The sequence below is a fragment of the Lepisosteus oculatus genome, chromosome 6 (assembly GCF_040954835.1).
Source record: "Lepisosteus oculatus isolate fLepOcu1 chromosome 6, fLepOcu1.hap2, whole genome shotgun sequence".
NCBI lineage: Eukaryota > Metazoa > Chordata > Actinopteri > Semionotiformes > Lepisosteidae > Lepisosteus > Lepisosteus oculatus.
The window spans coordinates 47,033,324-47,052,140 of NC_090701.1; the positions used below are offsets into that span (position 1 = coordinate 47,033,324).

An 18,817-nucleotide genomic window follows, 5' to 3' on the forward strand; every position below is an offset into this window, starting at 1 on the left:
AATTGGTTTTATAAGCATGTGTTTTCTGTGGAAGGGATTTCTGGGTTAGAAAGAATCATCATTGATGGATGCATTTCATACCGCAATAAAAGTCAAATGTAGACAGTAACTTGTAAAACCTACAATTTGCATCACAAAATAGATTAGATTTTCAGGTCTGCGCAGCATCATATTCTGCGATTCTGAACGAAGCGACAAAACCTCCTGTGAAGTGATGTGTCCTTATTACATTGTAAACAAGCAGGCTTGTGAATACATCTCTTTAAATCCAATAGAAATATTGCCCTTGATTTCAAGATGGTTTTGTCGACAAATACTGCTTACTCGTTAACTCTGTATACAGATCACTTTGGAACATTTCTGCGGTGAAATGTCTGCTGCACAACCTGTACTTATTTGCTCGTACGTCACATTACACTAGTCATTACAGGGACTAGTGAGCAGGAAGGGCCGCATCACATCACAATTCATGGGAACTCAAATGTGAATTTGTGACAAAGTGGCAGCTTACAGTACTTGCACCAAGTTCACAATTTTGTGTTTAATTGGAAATTTGTCCATTTTTTCTATAACGTCAATGAATTTAATTTGTTATCAAGATTTAATAACTGGTTTCAGAAACTGGGACTGCAGTTCCCCTTTAACTAAGTGTTTTGTTTTGTATTCAGATCTGGTGGTGACTGTTATTATGTGCATCCATGCGTTCACTGACCGGGGGTCCGTGTTTTTTTTGCCAGATGCTATCTTGTGTGTGGAACGCACAGTGCTGCAGCTCGAGCCTCTGCCCCTTCTTGGGAGTGTTGATGGCACGGTGAGCCCAGGTCAACTGCCTGAACCAGTGAAACTGGATGAACTGGATCTGACAACTAAAGCCAACTCTCTGTGTGTGGTGAAAGGTTGGTCTGCGTTAGCACTGCAGGAATGACTATCCCCCCCCCCACGCACATGAACACCAAAACGTCTCATTTCTATTTTTTTTCCCACATAGAAACCCGACTGTTATTCTGGCTGTGGCTTTTTTGTACTCATTGGTTTGCGAGGGATCTGCTTGCAGTCCCTGAAAAAAAGCCCATTGTCTTTCCTTGAGGTTACTCATTCCACAGTTTTCCCAAGCAACTTTTCTCCTCCTCCCACCCCTCCTTCTTCTCCCCCAGAGCCTTTTCTCCAGGCTCATCTGGCTCTGCACAGGGGGCAATGCCTTGCTTTTTGCACAGTGCAAGTGTTCCCTGAGCCACAGTCTGATGTGGTGATGCTGAAGAATTGAAGCTTGTTTGTACAGGAGTAGTATTATTGCCTCTGATTGACAGGACAATGGCAGACAGACATTCTAGAACTGAATATGTCACTTTCTGCTGAATTAATATGTGTTTTAGCCAATATTAATTGCTTTCAAAGTTAATTGTTGGAACTACCCGTTAAAACCCTTCAAAGTACTTTATAAATTATCGTCTTTGTCTTGACGAACTAATCTAAAGCAGCAGATTTTCCTTCAGGATGCATTGGTGAAGCATGCTTACTTAGGACAGGAAGTAAACTCTGCACACTATAATAGGCAGCTTTACTGGGAAAAGTGTAAGTATTGGGACAGAGAAGTGAAATATGTCATTTTTGCTATGTGCTATTTAAATTTGTATTTCAGGTCAAAAGATGAATATGAAGCAATTATATACAATATACAATACAATATTTGGTCTCATACACTTTACTTGCAGCGACTGCTTCACATCTGCGACCCTTCAACACCTCCAGGCTCTTGATACCGTATGTTCCTTTGAGGTGCTTCTCCAGGCCTTAACTGCTGCCACTTTCAGATATTGGTTGCGTCTGGAGGTTTGTGACTTTAGTATCCGCTTCAAAAAGTAAAAGCAGCTCGATAGAATTCAAATCAAGAGGTTTATTTGGCCAGTTCAAGAGTTGCCACTTCTTCCCGCTGACCTCCTCGGGTAAGTGTACACCGTGTTTTGGGTCATCGTCTTGCTGCAGGGAGGATCGCCGCCCATTGAGTTTGGAGGCATTTTTTGGGGAACTGGGGCAGACAAGATGTTTCTCTACACTTTCTACTTCATTCTGCAGCTATCATGATTTTCAGCAATTAAAAACAGCGAGTGTGGTCCAAGGACAGCCATGCATGCCCAAGCCATGACGCTGTCCCCACCACGCTTCACACAGGGGTGGTTGTGCCCGACATCATTAGGATCACTCCTCTCTTTTCTCCACACTTCGATAAAGCTTTGTCTTCATCTCATTTGTCCATTAATTTGTGCGGCTCATATTTGTGTTTGTACGAATCTGGCCTCTCTGTTTTTAGTGCTGATGAGAGGTTTGCATCTTGCAGTGTAGCTTTCATAATTCTCCCTTTGAAGTCTTTTGCACATAACGGATTGGGATACTTCTACTCCTGCACTCTGCATATGGTCTACAAAAGCTGAATATTATTTTAGGGTTTCTTTCAAAGCACTGGTGGATTTTCTTGGATGACTCAGTCTCTGCAGATTGTTTAATTCTCCAGTAATTTTTTCTTTTTCGTGAAATTCCTTATTATTGATTTTGAGAGGCGCAGTCTCTCTGCAGTGGTTCTAATCGGAATTTGCTCTCAACCTTACAATTGTTTTTTTTTTGCTTCTTCATCGTAGGCAACTCTCTAATTTTCATCTTGGTATGCCTTCTTACTTAAGAGGCAGGCCCAAAATGTGAACTCCCATGGCTGGAACCAAGGCAGTACATTCACAGACAGCTCTTTTGTGTTTTCACTGTTAATATAACATGGGACACCTGAGCAGTTGGAAACACCTTTCAGCCATTTTCCCCAATTCTTAGGCTCCCTTGCAAAGGGGGTTTGAACAAACATTGTTCTAGCATGGCCAAACGTGTGTGTGTTTTAATACCTAAAAATAAAACCTGAAATTCTGTACTTTTGCCTCATATTAATCTCTTAATCTGTAATACCAATTTCACACAATTTCACTTCACTGTCCAATTAATTACACTTTTCACTGTAGTTGCATTTTGACATTCAACTGGTAAGTAATACTGTATATCCCAAAATGGACCAAGTAGAACAGTACCAGCTTGATTTAATGTTATAAATACTGTATATATGCACATTTATTCAGAATAGGGGGGTGTTAGTAATCATTGAATTCCTACACTCAAAAAATGTATTTGAACAATACAGAATTGTATTGTTGACAATTGAGGTACTTCATATGGGTTTCTTATTATTTGTGACTTTTTTATCATATTAAACAAGTTTTATCTTTTGGTATTTCTGTTTCAGTTCAGGGAAAATGTCTTGAGAGAACAGTGTCCTTGACTTGAAAAAATGGACTTGTGTTTGAATGAAACATTGTATTGATTGATGTCAACGTGATACAAAGACTATCAGCAAAACAAGAATCTTTCTGATTTCACCCAACTTTTACTCACCCTTACAGAAGAATTTCTCTGTTTTTCTAATTCATTTTTACAGGAGTTGTGACGGCGGTTGATGAGAGCACAGCCTATTCTTGGCCTGCGTGCAGTTGGTGTGGAAATGAAAAGTTAAAACCATCGGATATGGAACAGTAAGAAGAATATTTTTTTAAACAAAATTTCAGCAACTGAAGACTAATGTATGTTCATTGTTTTCCTGTAGTTTCCAATGTTTCTATAAATTATTTTTGGGTTTTTATCAAAAGCTTTGCTGTTATAATAAAAAGGCGGTCCTGTCCTTTGTCTTGGAGGTCCAAAAAGTTTTGATTCCAGCTCAGCTCTTTATTTAATTGATGCCTCAACTAAATCAAACTGTTGCTTGATCAGAACAATTGCAAGGTCTCTTTCTCCTCAAAAGCTCAGAGGTTTGTGCTACTGATGAAACACATTTTCACAGTTTGTGTAAGAGCTGAACACAATCAAACAGTTCAAATTCAGCCTATTGCTAATTCATTTAGGGGTTTGAAAGTGTACCTGAGAGCCTGGCAGGAACAACAACCTGTAGTTATGTGGGTCTCTGGGAATCCCTGATTTAGAATGACACTTGTCACACCAGGACAGGGCTTGACACCAGCCAGCTATCCAGACACAAGTCTGTTTATCCTGTGAGCTCCACAGTGCCCTGCAAGAGAGCAGCATTCTGCTCTCAATCTTAACCATCCCGTAACCTCCGAAGGAACAATCGGAGTCATCCGTTTCTCTATAAGGATGGACTGTTGCTGAAATGTGAATATACAGTACTAGCATTATTTAACAACAACTGACTGATGCCAGACTCAGATAGTAGGAACTTTTTTCTCATACAGTACATCATATCGTCATTGGAGTTTAAATGTACTATATTGCCTTCCATCTAACGTGCTTGCTGAAGTGAAGCTCACATCTTATTTGAAAAAAATGTAAAATATTTCTTAAATATGCAGGCTGTTAAAATTACAAATGCTTAAATAAACTCTTTTTCATGAGTCCATCTGAAGGTTTCTGTTATGTATTTCAAAATAATAAAAATAAAAACTTTTGCGACAATTTCACGTTTTTTTACATTTGATTAGTGTCTTTATTTAGAACATTTGAATCAAACATATAATGTTATCAATATTTTTTATTTGAAAATGCAAAACTGATTTTATATTGGATAATGTTTTTGTTTTAATCAAAAGCGGATGCTGTGTTTCACTTTGGTCAGTTGAAACAGAGTGTTAACCCCATTTTTAGTTCCAGGAAATGGTTCTTTTTGCACTTACAGTGTGTGATCTTGTGACCCATCATTTTCCCACCGAATAAATAAACAAGTAAAAAAGATATCAAATAGTAATCATTTCAGAGTGCTGCTCGGAATTCTCTAATTTAAAATGAATTGTTGTCAGAGAGAACTTGGTGAATACCAGCACATTTCCAGGTAGCGAAAATAGAGATTAATTCCTCTACGACATAACGAAAAGACAAATTAAAGATCACGTTACTACTGTCTGGCTGTGGTAAATTTGACTTTACAAGTGAGCTATTCCAAAGGTGACGTTATTAAGCCTTATTTTAATATCACAGAATTCCGTCAAGATGTAAATTGGTCATTTTGTTTGTTGTTCGTGGATAAATTTGAGTTAATCACAGGATATGCAAAAAATTGTGCTTTTACTAAACCCAGACTTTTCGCCATATGGAATTAAAAAAATATGTGGGTTTTGCACGCTAGGATACGAACTGGATGTTGTGTCTTTCTGATGAATTAATGTAAGTAATCATTCCGTTTGTATTTTCTCAGGCAAACAGTTTACTGTGATCTTTGTCGAACCACAGTGGAGAGACCTGCCATGAGAATGCACCTTGAAATCTTCCTACACTGTGCTTCACACAGCCAGTGGACCGTAAAAATTAAGGTAAAAAAAAAAGTTATTGTGCATATTCCAGCGTCCAAGGTAAAGAAATATTGGTCAAGAGCTGAAGGGTCTTGCTTAATGATTAATTTTAGCCATCAGGTTTAAGTGCAGATGTATTAAGAAATTATGCTGCCTTATTGTTCTCTTAATTTAAAAAATGAAGATGTGTTTCTTGAAATGTTATAGATAAAAGCAGAGTTGAATCTGTGTTGAAAACTAGAAAGAAAGAAGTAAAAATGCAAAGTTGTTGTCAGAATGCCCTGAAGCTGAAACGTTTAATTACAGAAACCAAAACCAGTGGATGACTGTTTCTGTGACCCCAGTGACATTTCTTTAATGGGTTTCTAAAATGTGGCTTAGTTATTGCGTTCCATGTTTAGACAGATAGGATTTTAGAAAATTCCACAAAACTGCATGTTATAAAACTCAGATAAGTGGACATTAAGACTTTCCTAAATTATAATTTAAATTAATTACCATTTAAAAAATAATAATTTTTAATAATATAATGAAACATTTTATTACATCTGACAAATCATTTTGAGCATTTAATCATTTTAAATTTACATTTACGATTGCTAAACTAATATGACATTGTACAGATGATGGTCTATGCATATTAATCAATATTTCCTTTACTGATGTGCATTCAGTCTTTGCATGTAGAATGACATGCTATGAATTAAAAGTTTATGATTGTAAATGTTTTTCAAATAGTGAAAAGTTTACAAATGTTTGATTGTTATAAGTGTATACTACCTTTGTTTTGTTTAAGTCTTGGGGGTCCACAGACCTGTTGTTTTGTGTTTCAGCCAAGTTCTCAGTGACACAATTGAACCTTTAATTCATAATATTAATGATGATTAATCTGAACTAATCATTGAAGTAAAATAAAATTCCGAACCTTTGAGTAGCAAAAATCAACCCCCAAATATTTCAAACAAGCAGCTTGTTAATTCAATTAAGGTGATAAAGCTGATAAAGCTGGGAGTTGTGTAGTCCTTCAGGATCAGGATTGGCAAGCCCTGTTCTAAGTGATTAAATCGCAAGTGTTTAATGCTGTATACCCATGCTTACTGTTTTCAGTTTAGGATTAACCTTATAGAGTTAGCATAATGCTCAGTGTCTAGAAATTCTGGTGCCTTGTAGCAACCCCACATTTACAGGACAGTTTTGTACAGACCAACTTTTGTTACGAGACCAATCTTGCACAGGAGAGAGCAGTGGGAAAAGAGCAAAATACTTTTTTCAATTCCTTCTCGAATTTGATCTTTAATGTAATTAAAAAATAAAGCACATTTTGTACATTTTGAACAGAAGCTTTTGAAAGCTGTCCTGCACATCCATTAACCTGATCACTGGGACAGTTTGATTTCAGTCAACTGTTTTCCTTGCAAATGTGGAATTAAGAAAGATACATTTCTTTGTAGTATGGTATGTGTTGCATTAATGGATCTTGGATTTTATGCTATCTTTGCATAGGAAGTATCACCTTTAATAGCATTTATAATGGGAATTTGCATGCACTGTTCTTGACATCTGCACTGAGTTTTCTGAGCAGTCTCTGTAAGCAGATACACTGTTTATAAGAACCAGTTCAAAGAAAATTACCTTAGTTTCTCAAATTATGTTGCACTAGCAATCAAGGGCGACTTGTGTTCTGCGGGTGCTCCACTTTGTGTGTACTTTTAATGAGTATTTGTGTATAAGAAATCAAACCACTCTACATGAGCCCTGCAAAGCTGTCCAGCAGTGTTTCAAACTGAACTAGAAGAGGGGAGATGCATTTAACACTGTGAATAGGAGGCCCTTCCTTCTAGAAAGAGCTATTGGAGTCTGAACGAGGTACCCAGGAATCCTGCAAGAAAGAGCTGGACTTGCTACTTGCTACTATTATCAAATGAGCTAAACGGAGAGGATACCATCCCTTCATTATAAGTTCTCTTGTGTCCTAAGTGTGTACATTTTTAAATGTTTGATTTTATTAATGTCTTTAATTGGTAACACTTGCAATTCATTGTAGACAGTGAAAAGAATGGCGTGGTAAATTGCGAAGAATTCTTTAAAAAATGTGTGTCATATATCTTCACAAAATCTGCGGAATTAAGTGTAAGTCCTACAATAGTAGTGGTGCTTGTACTATATCAGTATATCTGTTTGTTTTGATCTGTGGCCGCTTGGTCAGAATTTCATGTTCCAGTATGATGATAACCCCAGAAGCGTTCAGTAATTTTGTACTGGATTTTTAGTTTTATCTATCTAAGATGGTTTTCAAAAAAATGTTGTAAATGAAGATTTGGATTGGGAGAATAAATACATTCTGTATTTGGAGGTGTTGAATTTGCACACTGCTGCTTTTTGAGGTGCAAAAACCTGAAAAAGTGCAGAGCATTAGGGAAAGTAGGCTACTTTTTATGAGAACTTTATTAACGTAATGTGAAGTGATAACCAAAACTGTAGACAAAAAGTAACTTTTCCTTAAATGAAGTTCCTCTGTCAGTATTCTGACAGAGCTGTTGAACAGTAGTGTGACATCTCATCTGAAATCTCATCTCAAGATGAAAATATTTTTCTAAGCTAAAATCTGCTGTCAGTACGCTTACTGCTTTGCTGCAGTGTGTTCTTTGAACTGGTTCTAGTTTTAGTTTGGTATACATTTTGATTTTGAATACCTTTGCATTGTGTGGGTTTTCAGAATGCCACAAATGTTCACCCCTCCGATAGTTAACACTGTCTTCTTAGTAAGGTTGAGCTGCACATCAAAGCTGTAGACAGGAAGGATCTCAACCGTTAATCGGCGAGTATTTAGCAATTAATAAGAATTCAGTTGTATTGTTTTTATTTAGCAGTAGAATTTATCCTATATTGGGCTGATAAAATGATTATGGTGCCTTTGGACTGGATCTTAAGTGTATTTCTATGGTAGAAATAAATACACTCTGGAATAAGCTTGAAAGCATATTGTAAGTCAGATGAACAAATTATTATTAAACACTTGACTACAGTAAATGGGGAGGGATAACTAGCATTAAAGCAGACTGTTATTTTAACAGTTTGAAATGTAATCTTGAATCAAAGCGGAGACAGTTGTACTGCTTTGACTTTGTGGAAGTAACGTGTGTGAGAATACAACACAGTTGATGTGCGTTGTACACAGATGCACATATGAATACAGCAAGGAGTAGGTTAGGTTCAAAATAAAAGCTTGCTGTTATAAATGTGTGCTTATTTTTTTTGTATTGTATTCCTTTTAATTCATCAGTGTTGATTTATTCACCTTAAGTTTTGCTGCATACAGATATGTCATAATGACTTGATTCTCTTGTAAACACCCATACATATATAAGTCCCATGTTACTTGTTTGGTTTAACAGCAAAAGTTCATCTAAACGTCTAGCTAGGGATTGGGTCTCAAATGCCTGGTTTAGAAACCTGTAATGCACTCACACCTGCTTTAAGCATACAGAAGCATTTCCTATTCTCTGTCCTAATTGAATTCCCTTTTTTGGCTTCCAATTGTAAGTGGAAGAATCTACATTAACATCCACATACAGTACCTTTTGTGTGCAGCTTCATGCACCTTAGAAATCCCATGCTATATGTATAGTGCTTGTTCACACAATCTTTTGAAATCACTTAGCATTTAACAATGGTAAGTTTGATTTGTCAAGTTTCTACTCAATCTCCTAGGACCTTGTCTTAGTCTTTTTTGTAATTTCCTTTGTGCTTGGTCGGTTTCTCCCTAATTTTTTGTCATGTGATAATTTAACTAACCTGGTAATGAAAGAGCAGTGTGCCTAAAACAGATCCCTGTGGCATACCACTGCTTCAGTCTGCTCAATTCTACGTTGCACCCTTAATACGATTTATTCTTTCCTGTTTGTTAACTAGTTGTAAGTTCTTGTGCAGACATTACTTTGGTTCCCTGTTGTTTTACATTTGAGAATCAACCCCTTATGAGAGACCTTATGAAAAGCTTACTGGAAATTGAAATGTACCATTTAAATTGCTGTTTGTACAAAGAATTTTTGCATAATAAACAAGACCTGTACCTTCCAAAGCCAAGTTTCCTGATACTTAAAGATGCTGTTGTTTTCTGAGTATTCATCTAGTTAAACTCTAGATTTCAGCTCATCTAGTTTAGCTCTAGGTAAGATTACAGAATACAGATTACATTTTGCAGATGTGAGACTCATTAGACTTTAGTTTGCTGTTGTTTTTCGTTTCCAGTTTTATGAATTGGTGCAACTTCTAGATTCTCCAATCTATGAGTATCAGCACCTCTTCTAAGTGAGTTTAAGTATACTAGCTTTGAATAGCTGTGAGTAACATTCCTCATTTCCTTTACATTTGAAAATCAAAGATGATTGTAGGGTTCATATAACGTTTTAAGATTTGAAAATACCATGAGGCTTTGTTGATTTCTTTTTTTTACCATCATAGCCCCTGTAGACCTTCAGTGTTAATGTTAAAATTGACCAATACTGCCCTACTGAACCTTATTTTATAATGCAAAGCCCTCCATTAAGTATTCATAGATCATGTTTATTATGGTCCTATACTCTTGTAGTATTGAACAAATGTTTGGTATTATTTTTTTAATTTAAGCTCTCTCCTCCTGTGGGTTTTTGATTTAACATGCCAAAAACAAAGTGTTTGAGACGATATAAACTGCACATACCCAGTTGCTCTCTGAGCTTAGGCGATACACAGGCAGCCAGGCAGTTTCTGTCTCTGAAGTATTCTGTTCGCCATTCCCAACCCATCCCAACTTATAAAATAGATCAATAAAATGTCTTTAGCGTCTTTGTCTTAGCAATTGTAATTTCTGGATTATTTGAACTTGGAATTCAGTTTTATTTTTTTTATTGAGTTATTCTGGTGACTCCATGGTAGAAACACCAAGGTACTGTATTGTATATGATAAACAGCATATTATTCAGCTAAAGTAAGCTTCCATTCTCTCTCTGTGTGATCTTTTTCTCAGCTTCTGCAAAAAACGATCGAATCCCTACTGAGGTCGGCTGATAGTGACAGCGAGGTAAGAGTGCCCATCAATCAGGCCTGGACTTTTAAGCAGGTCTTTGGTTTAAGGTTATTGTTTACAACTAGAACAAGTTATTGGCTCTGAAAAATTAAAAAGTATTTTTTTAAATGGTTGAACGGAAGGCTTAACTAAAATCGAAGTTACAAAGTTTTAAACAGTATATGCTCCCTATTAAAAGCCCTTTCTTTATCTTTAAATCGTGGTAAAACTGATGTAAGCATCTTGAGTGTTTTTAATATACTGTAGACCCCAATGTTTCTTCCATAATAAAGGGAAAAATGTTGTTTTTTTGTTAAATTGTATTATGCTATAAAATCAGAACACTTTAACAAATATTTACTGTGGCTCCTACGGACAGTGATACTTTGCTGCGTGTAGGGTTAGCACACATGCTATTGTTTACCTGTGATATGTAAGATTAATGTTTTTAACCCTACAAATTTCAGAAACAGTTGGAAAGGGCTGCAACACTGATTTCGTTTTTGTGAATGTTTTCCAGGTACCGCAGTGATAATCTGTCTAACCAACATAGAATTTATAGATTTAACAGGGATTTCACAGCACTTTGCTCCAGTATGCTCCTGATTTGCAGGACGATTATCAGATTCATGTCAAAGTAGACCCCATGTACATTTAGACATGTTTTGTTCTTCATTTTAGCATTTTGGGGATTTAAAGAGAGTTCTGTTTTGCAAGAGAAAAAGTGAAGCATCTTTTGGCCTGGATCAACATGCTAAGTGGTGACATTATTGTGTTCTGTATTGAAAATAATAGGAAAAGGGTCTGTTATGACAACTGATAAGTGATTGTTATTGAATTGGCCAGCTTTAGCAGACCAATCCAACGTATTTAAAATGTACACTAGATATACAGTGCCTATAGAAAGTCTATACATCCTTACCAAAGTAACACATTTTTGTGGCCTAACAGTCTGAAATCAAGACACAATATATCAGAATGTATTTTACCTTTATTTACACACTGTAAACTGAAACACAAATGCTCGAACATTGTAGTTTAGAGAGCCATAAGGAGTTCTGTGTCTTTTCATTTCATTGTGCTTTATGAATGTGTCGTGTAGGTGTATTGTAGTGGTTAAGAAATGAAGAATGACTGTAGGTAGAAGTAATTTTAAGTGTTCGAGCTATGAGAAGCATTCTAACACAGGTCTCTCCTGCTCTCACAGGAGCGTAGAGGAAGCCTTGCTTTGTAATGCCATTACTAGAATTCTTCAGAGATGTTGATTTTGTTTGTTTTTACCTCACAAAGTGAATTGAGAGATGAGCTGTGTGGACTTAACTCTCAGATATAGCTGTGTTACTCTAATCACTGGAACATTTTCCCCAGTTATCAGTGGTAGACTTCTCTTCTATGGTTACTGTGATAAGAAATATTGGCAGATATAAGGTGAAACTTATCTGATTAACCGTAACAATAATTAATCCACAAAGATTTCAGTTTTGTTAATCTTTACTATGAGTTGCTGACTTTAATCTTTCCCATAATTATGTCTAAATCTGAGCAAGAACATTGACTCATGTGCTTGAATGGAGTTTATATCAAGAGAAGACTCACTGTGTGTATGCAAGTGTGTTTTATAAAAATAATATTTATGGACTTTAAGTAGTGATTGATTGCTTTTGGTATCAAGTTAATTCATTGATAATTAATGACAGACCATGATATACAGAGGTGACCTTGAAGGTTGCAGCATAAGTACTAAATTGCCTCATTATAGAGAGGGATGATTAGCCGCAGGTGATGTGGCCATTGAACCTCTTAAACGTCAAGCCTTGGGAAAATCAAAAAAAACTAAAACACATAGGAATCGATATGTCAGACTCATGGAAAAAAAGAATGCCTTTGTGCTTTCGGTATGATGGAAGATAGACTAAGTCACCTCAGATGGCTTTTGTTTGCGGCTTTTCTCATGGATGACATTCACCTGCTGACCCCACGTTGACTTCTGAACCCTCTTGATGAGAAATGCTAATCAGGCTTAGTAGATTTACCTCTGTCGTGTCTGTGCACCTGCTACAGAAAGATGATAATTTTCCTGGTAATTACTTCGTAAGTTAGCTGCAGGCCTCATGAGTACTTTTCTTTACTCACACTTGAAAATGGATGCTGATCAGTGCTTCGTTCAGCGAGCTGTGCTCATCTGCCATGTGAAAAATAATGCACATTGTTCTTTAGATCCATGAACAAGAGCATTCACCTCCCTGAGGTAATGATTCCAAAAGATTGATTGCCTGTTAAAGTTATGATTTAATATATATTGAACAGGATATTAATTGCGTATTTGCAGTATATGCTGAATTGTAATTTCCTTTGCAACATGCCAGTGTTAGGCTTACATAGTTAGGCTTCAATAATATGCTTACAAGTATGAAAATTAGATGTAATTGAAAAGATTAAAACACCAGCATCTGTGGCTTCTTCAGAGATCTTCTAAAGCTGGTGAATAATGTTAATAGCTCACAACTTGGCTGTTGATAATTAACTTTGAAGAGCTTGTATATGAGATAGCAGAAATAAACTGCATGGCAGTATTGGCACCATCAGTCTTTCCTAGGAACAGTGTGTTCAATGATCTTAGCTTAATAAATGCTAATATTCTATGTATAGATCAATGAAAATGGTAAATTTTATTGATTCCTTTTTCACCTTATTGAGTAGCAAATGTAGCTGTTCATTTAAAATGTGCATATTAGTTCAAACAAAATATAAATAATGAGCTACCACATCCCTATACTTAAACATTAACTCCTACAAGCAGCAATTTTAAGCCAATATGTGTGCTATCTGAATCTCCTTGCATAACGAAGACCTGGGACTTTCCGAAGGCCGTGCGCGTTGCTGTGAGGGTTTTAACTGGGCCCTGTGGTGTTGTTCCAGGGCTACAAGGTGGAGAGTGTGCTGGGGAAGGAGTTGGGCCCTCTCACTGGTTACGTTCGTATTGTCACAAAGAAACCGGCTGCCTGGATTGGACTGGAAGAAATTCGTTTCTGCGGAAGTGTGACAGAAAACCTGTGCTGAACCAAAGGCAGAACGTCTCAGAAGCTCAGAAATACCCTCCTATGGCTCCTAAGACTACCTCAGTGTTCATGTTTGGTCATTAAGTTTGTTTGTCAGTTTGATGGCACTTGGGTTTATAAAATATAAATGTAGCTTTGCAGGTGGTCCTGAAATAAAACCCATGCAGGATAAGCCACTGGATAAATTGAGGCTCTGCAGGTAAAAACATCCTGCTGTCTAGATGAGCACCGACCTCGCTCATATTCAGCCCCAGGAGAGGAGACATCAGCCCCGCTCATGGCTGTGCAGCGCAAAATGATCTTCAGATCACAGGCCCGCCAGACCAAGTTCCAGCTTGATTCCATGTTATGTGTTCGGACACTTAACTACTAACCCAAACATGTTGGTGGTTTCCTTTATTGTTAAGTTCTTATTAACTCTCCCACTAGATTAAATATTTGAAGTGGAATTGATAAACTTACATTCAATTAAGGGGCCAGTATATTGTGTCAGAGTTTAATCTGGAACGAAATTGGGGTTCAGATGTTGGCGGTTAAGGGGACCTGAATTGGAAAGCCCTGATGTAGTGCAATTTCGAATAGGTGTAAATAACTTTTTTTTTTATATTCCATGAGAATTGTATTTCTTTAAAACATGGTTTGTAGCTTCAGCAAACAGTAGTATAAATAAAACATGTTTGTGTCTCTTCATGTTTGGTGTGTTTTAATTAAATGAATTAAACCTGGTTTTATAGCAGTAAACTCATAGGAACAATCTGTTAGCACAATTTGTTCATAACCTGCTGGCACAAGATGTGCCAGCAGATATATCACCCTTCAACTCACACCTGGCAACCTACTGAACCTCAGCAGGTGTGAATCTGGTCAGTACCTACTGTAGATGGGAAAAACTAAGGTTGCTGAACAGATGTTAATGGGGCCAGCAGGGGGCACTCACTCTGCAGTCTGTGTGGATCCTAATGCCCAGTGTAGTGACGACACTATACTGTAAAAGGGCACCGTCGTTCGAATGAGACCTATAAACTGAGGTCATGATTCTGTGGGATCATTAAAAATTCCAGGGTGTTTCTCGGAAAAAGTAGGGGTGTTACCCTGGTGTCCTGGACAAATTTCCCATTGGCCTTTACCAGTCATGGCCTCCTAATAATCCCCATCTCTGAACTGGCTCTGTTCTCCCCCCATAGCTGATGTGTAGTGAAAGTATGGTGCACTATGGCTGCTGTCACATCATCCAGGTGGGGCTGCACACTGGTGGTGGAGGGGAGTCCCCATTACCTGTAAAGTGCTTTGAGTGGAGTGTCCAGAAGGACATTATTCATTATTCCTCCTCTTCTCCAGTCTGTTTTCTCCAGATCAAAGAATGCCAATGTGCAGGCAGCAAGAATTTTGGAGCTGGGATTTGTCATTGGGTTTCATCTGGCAGCTGCTAGTTGTCAGTGTGTCTGCCAGCATCATGCGCTGAGCCTGTTCTTGGAGAATCTGTGGAGAGTAGGTCCATAACCCCTGAAAGAAATGCTCAGCTCACAAATTCAGCTCTCCTGTGAGCACTTTGAATGTTTACATCGTTCACAAAAATAAGCATCACTGTTAGTTTATTCTGACCATTAAACATCCATAATTTTAAGACTTGATAATATGCTAGCACTTTACTAAGAAATCTCCATATTATTCTCTTTATTGCTTTCCATCTTTATAGCATTTTGAATGATTTGCTGGCTCTGTGGAGAGAAATGTGAGTCTTGAAGTCAATAATGTTTAACTTAAATACTTAAACCACCCAGCTGGGTATTCTGTGCAAGACTACTGTATGTGTAGTTGAATGCTTCTTCTTTTTTGCAATGCACAGCAATGTGTAAACATTAATTTTGCTGTTTGTGGGTCTGTTGAATTGCATTTTGAGGTTTGGTTGTAGACGACTGAATGAATATTAAAGGTTACCCTAAAACTACACTGCAGTTTGTATACATTTTTCATAGTATGTACTTGCGAGAGGTATTGAATGCTCTACAAGAATTCTAAATCATAATTTTAATGCCATTTTAAACAGCATAATACAGTAACAATAACCCTGTTATCAAAGTAACATGGGATTGAATTGTATTGTTCAGTTGAAGTGGAAGTATTGTTTATTCCAGTTCTTCCAATGTACAGTACCCGGTTCTTTCAGAGTTTTAAACATGATTATTACCATCTGAGTCCTTGCACATGCTTCACAGCTTTTAAGTACCATTATTTTACTGAGGCCAACATTTCAGATCATACTTAATACTTTAGACAAGTAGCCTAACAGCATCGCATTTTTATATCCATTGTCTTCTAATCCATGAAGCTGTAAACTCCAGAAGTAATTTTTGAGAAAGTGTTTGAGGAAGATATCTGAAGTATTCATCCCTTCTCCCCTTTTCTCAGAAATGAAACTGTACCTTAGCTTCTGACTAAGGATAGTTTACAAGCCACTCATTCTTCTCTCATTAGTGTCAGGGCAACATTCATTCTTAAGAATTTTACACACTCCATCTCTAAACTGTACTTCTGCTAATTCAGAGTGAGAACCTCGGCTCACACAGCTTGCTGCAGAGACCTTATGACCTTTTGTTCTCTCGTATTTACAACCGAGAACAACTCTGTTGGTTTTTGCTGGCGAGGGCAGTCATTAACTCAGCTGTCACTTATTACCGCTCGCCCTAGTGGCACCACGCCCACAAGTCACCCATTCTTAATCCAGGAGTTGTTTCAAAAAGATTTTATTTTAAAAAATCCAAAATTATTTACAAGCTTTATATATATATATAAAAAATCAAACATGCTCAGGCTTTTTTTTTTGTATGCCAACAATACAAAGTTTGGAATTATAAAAATGTACCGTAACTGTAGAACTATTTTAATACATTTAAATGTATATAAAAACGTAAAATAACTTAATATAGAAAATAGTTCAGCTTCTTTATAAAAGGGACTATGGCAGTTTTATCACATTTCTGTATTTGAATTAAGATAGAAACATTCTGTAACCCTTTTTAACCCTTTAGATATATAGCTGGTTTGGTTTATCTGCTTACAGTACAGTTTTGCTACAGCTGGTTCGTTCAAATTCCTTTGCAGTCTCTTTGAGGTATCAGGTCTTTTTTTTAAAAAACAAAAAAGAAGTCCGTTAAACATTTTAGCAAGTTTGTTCTTGTCACCGACACTCGGCACTCGTGGAGCCCACGAAGGAGGAACTGGGAAGGTGCTTGAAGAAATTCCGGAGGCTGCTCAGCTCTCGGGTGAGCTGCTCGATGGTTTTGTGCAAGCGGTCATTCTCCGCGCCCAGCTCGATCATCTTCTGCTGCATTTCCAAATTGCGCTGCTTCGCTTTGTCCCGGCTCTTCCGCACGGCGATGTTGTTCCTCTCCCGCCTCTGGCGGTACTCCGGGCTGTACCTGTCCACAGCCTTTTTCCCCTTGTCCTTGCCGCTCTTTCGGGAGCCGGGGTGGACCGACGAGGGCTCCGGAGTGGTCGGCGGCGTGGGCTGCCCCGTGTGCAGGCTCACGGCGGTCTGCGCGCAGGTCTCGATCTGCGAGGGCAGGGACGAGGACATGTCGCTGTCACTCCAGTCCGACTCCTGTTTGATGGGGGCGCTGAACACCCTCTTCTGGAAGCTGCCATCCTGCTTGTCCACGAAGTCCTTCTGGCTGCCCACGCCGGCGGCAGGGGAGACGGAGGACGAGGAGGAGGAGGAGGAGACGTGCAGGTTGCCGGGCGCAGCGTTAGCGTGCAGGTAGTTGAAGTCCGCTTTCTCCTGCTTCACGCTGCTGTTGAAGAGGTCCGCGAAGAGCTCGTCGTTGTACAGCTCCAGGTTTGGCACGGAGGGCATGGAGTCGATGTAGGAGCTGAAGTCGATGGCACTCTCGTCGTCGTACATGGCCGGAGCGGTGCTGAGCTCCGCCAGGCTGCTCTCCTCGCCGCGGCCGGGCTTGCAGATCCCCTGAGCGGCGCTAACCTTACTGTCGTAGAAGTTGGCAGGCTCCATTGCCCAGTTCATTGGGCATGGTGGCGAGACGCACTGAGAATCCAGGCTGTATATCACACTCATGAACGTAGTTTTAACCTCGCTCTCTTGTCTGGACTTAAGTCGAGCGCTGACCTGTCTTTTTCTGGTTTGTTTTGCAACAAGTCCTCGCAAAATGGAAAGGTGCGCTCAATAAAAAAAAAAAACCCAACAAAGTCGTGCACTGACAAAAAAGTCACGCAATAAATGATCTACTTTGTTAACCCCCCCACCCCCTTTTTTAATTATAAGGGGGTTACACCTGTGCAGAAAACTGTCCAGGAAAAAGTTTTCCTCCTTGCTCAGCTGTAAGCAGTCCGTTCGGCGCCCTGCTTGCAGGCGGCGTGGGGTTTTAATTTCCAAGGTCAGAATCGCGCAGTCAGTCACAGGAGCGAGCGAGCCACGACCGACCAGCACTCTGCAGCACTTGTCACTTGTCTGAAACTTTCCAAGTGCGCACACAGTGTTTATCTGTCTCCCTGCCTGACGTCACGGCCTCACCTCCCTCCCCGGGGGAGCCGGCAGTGACCAGTTCCTATTTGAGGAGAGCGGGGTGGGCTCGCTCCTCCCCCCTGCCGGGGCAGCGCGGGGTCCGGCGCCGCTTCTCGCACTCCGGCGCTCGCTTCACGGCGAGCGGCTGGCTCGTTGTGGGGGTAGCCTTCTTTTTCACCTCCCTGAAAGGGAAACTTCTTTTTGCCACCTTTTTCCCAATTTGTTATGGCTTGTATAAGCCTAACGTTTTATCCTTTCTTCTGGCGCTGTGCAATTTCTCTACTTGCCCCAGGTCTTACATGAAGGTAGTCTGGGCGACGTATAGTAATATTGCACGGTGCTGGAAGATTCGCCGGGGATTCTCGTTTTCACCTCGGCGCTTCTGGAGTTATGTCGAGTTTTGCTGACAGTACTTTTGAGTTCAGATGAGCCCCGCACAGCTGTCACGTTTAATAAAGCCATGCACTGCCCTTGTGAAAGTTTCATGTTCTCATCATACGAGCCTGTTTTCGGTTCTTAAAAAAGACCTTCATAATACACGGCATTTTTTTTTTTCATTTTATGTGCCCACTTGAATCGGGTATTGAGGACAGATGGCATCAGTCGTTTTCAGTGGTGAACCATTTCAATGGTTCAATTTTACTGCGTAACTGAAGCTTGGACTTGTACTCGTACTCGTCTACAGCGCTGTTAACAGCGCACGCAGAGGAACGTCCTTGCTGCGTTGTGTGTATGAAGTCATTTAAACAAATAAAATGCAAGAAATGTGAAGAAGACACAAGCCACACTGGACTTTAGGTAACCATCGCTGGTGCAAGTTGATTACAGTACTGGAGCCGCTCATGACTCGCCGAAATCTAAATGC

General features: G+C 39.0%; 2 protein-coding genes across 6 annotated transcripts in view; one reads left to right on the top strand and one right to left on the bottom strand.

Annotated features, from left to right (window-relative positions):
- Window positions 1–14,123, top strand: part of spidr (scaffold protein involved in DNA repair) — a 119,477-nt gene extending 105,354 nt beyond the window's left edge. For 3 of the 5 annotated variants that reach the window (XM_015353742.2, XM_015353743.2, XM_015353746.2), the window contains 5 exons: window positions 738–896; window positions 3,470–3,563; window positions 5,234–5,348; window positions 10,336–10,389; window positions 13,294–14,123. In XM_015353742.2, coding sequence (XP_015209228.2) covers window positions 738–896; window positions 3,470–3,563; window positions 5,234–5,348; window positions 10,336–10,389; window positions 13,294–13,434 — 563 coding nt within the window. In that variant the 3' untranslated portion in view covers window positions 13,435–14,123. Of the gene's footprint in view, window positions 1–737; window positions 897–3,469; window positions 3,612–5,233; window positions 5,349–10,335; window positions 10,390–13,293 lie in introns of those variants that run through there. The other 2 variants (XM_015353744.2, XM_015353745.2) reach the window with 2 other exon arrangements.
- A 2,038-nt stretch (window positions 14,124–16,161) lies between these two features.
- Window positions 16,162–17,910, bottom strand: cebpd (CCAAT enhancer binding protein delta). Its single transcript, XM_006633937.3, has one exon. The coding sequence runs from the start codon at window positions 17,503–17,505 to the stop codon at window positions 16,612–16,614; it is 894 nt and encodes a 297-aa protein (XP_006634000.2). The 5' UTR covers window positions 17,506–17,910; the 3' UTR covers window positions 16,162–16,611.
- Window positions 17,911–18,817: the final 907 nt, after the last annotated feature.

Bases quoted from the DNA above. Each gene is read 5' to 3' on its own strand.
- cebpd (XM_006633937.3), bottom strand. From the start codon at position 17,505: ATGAGTGTGATATACAGCCTGGATTCTCAGTGCGTCTCGCCACCATGC.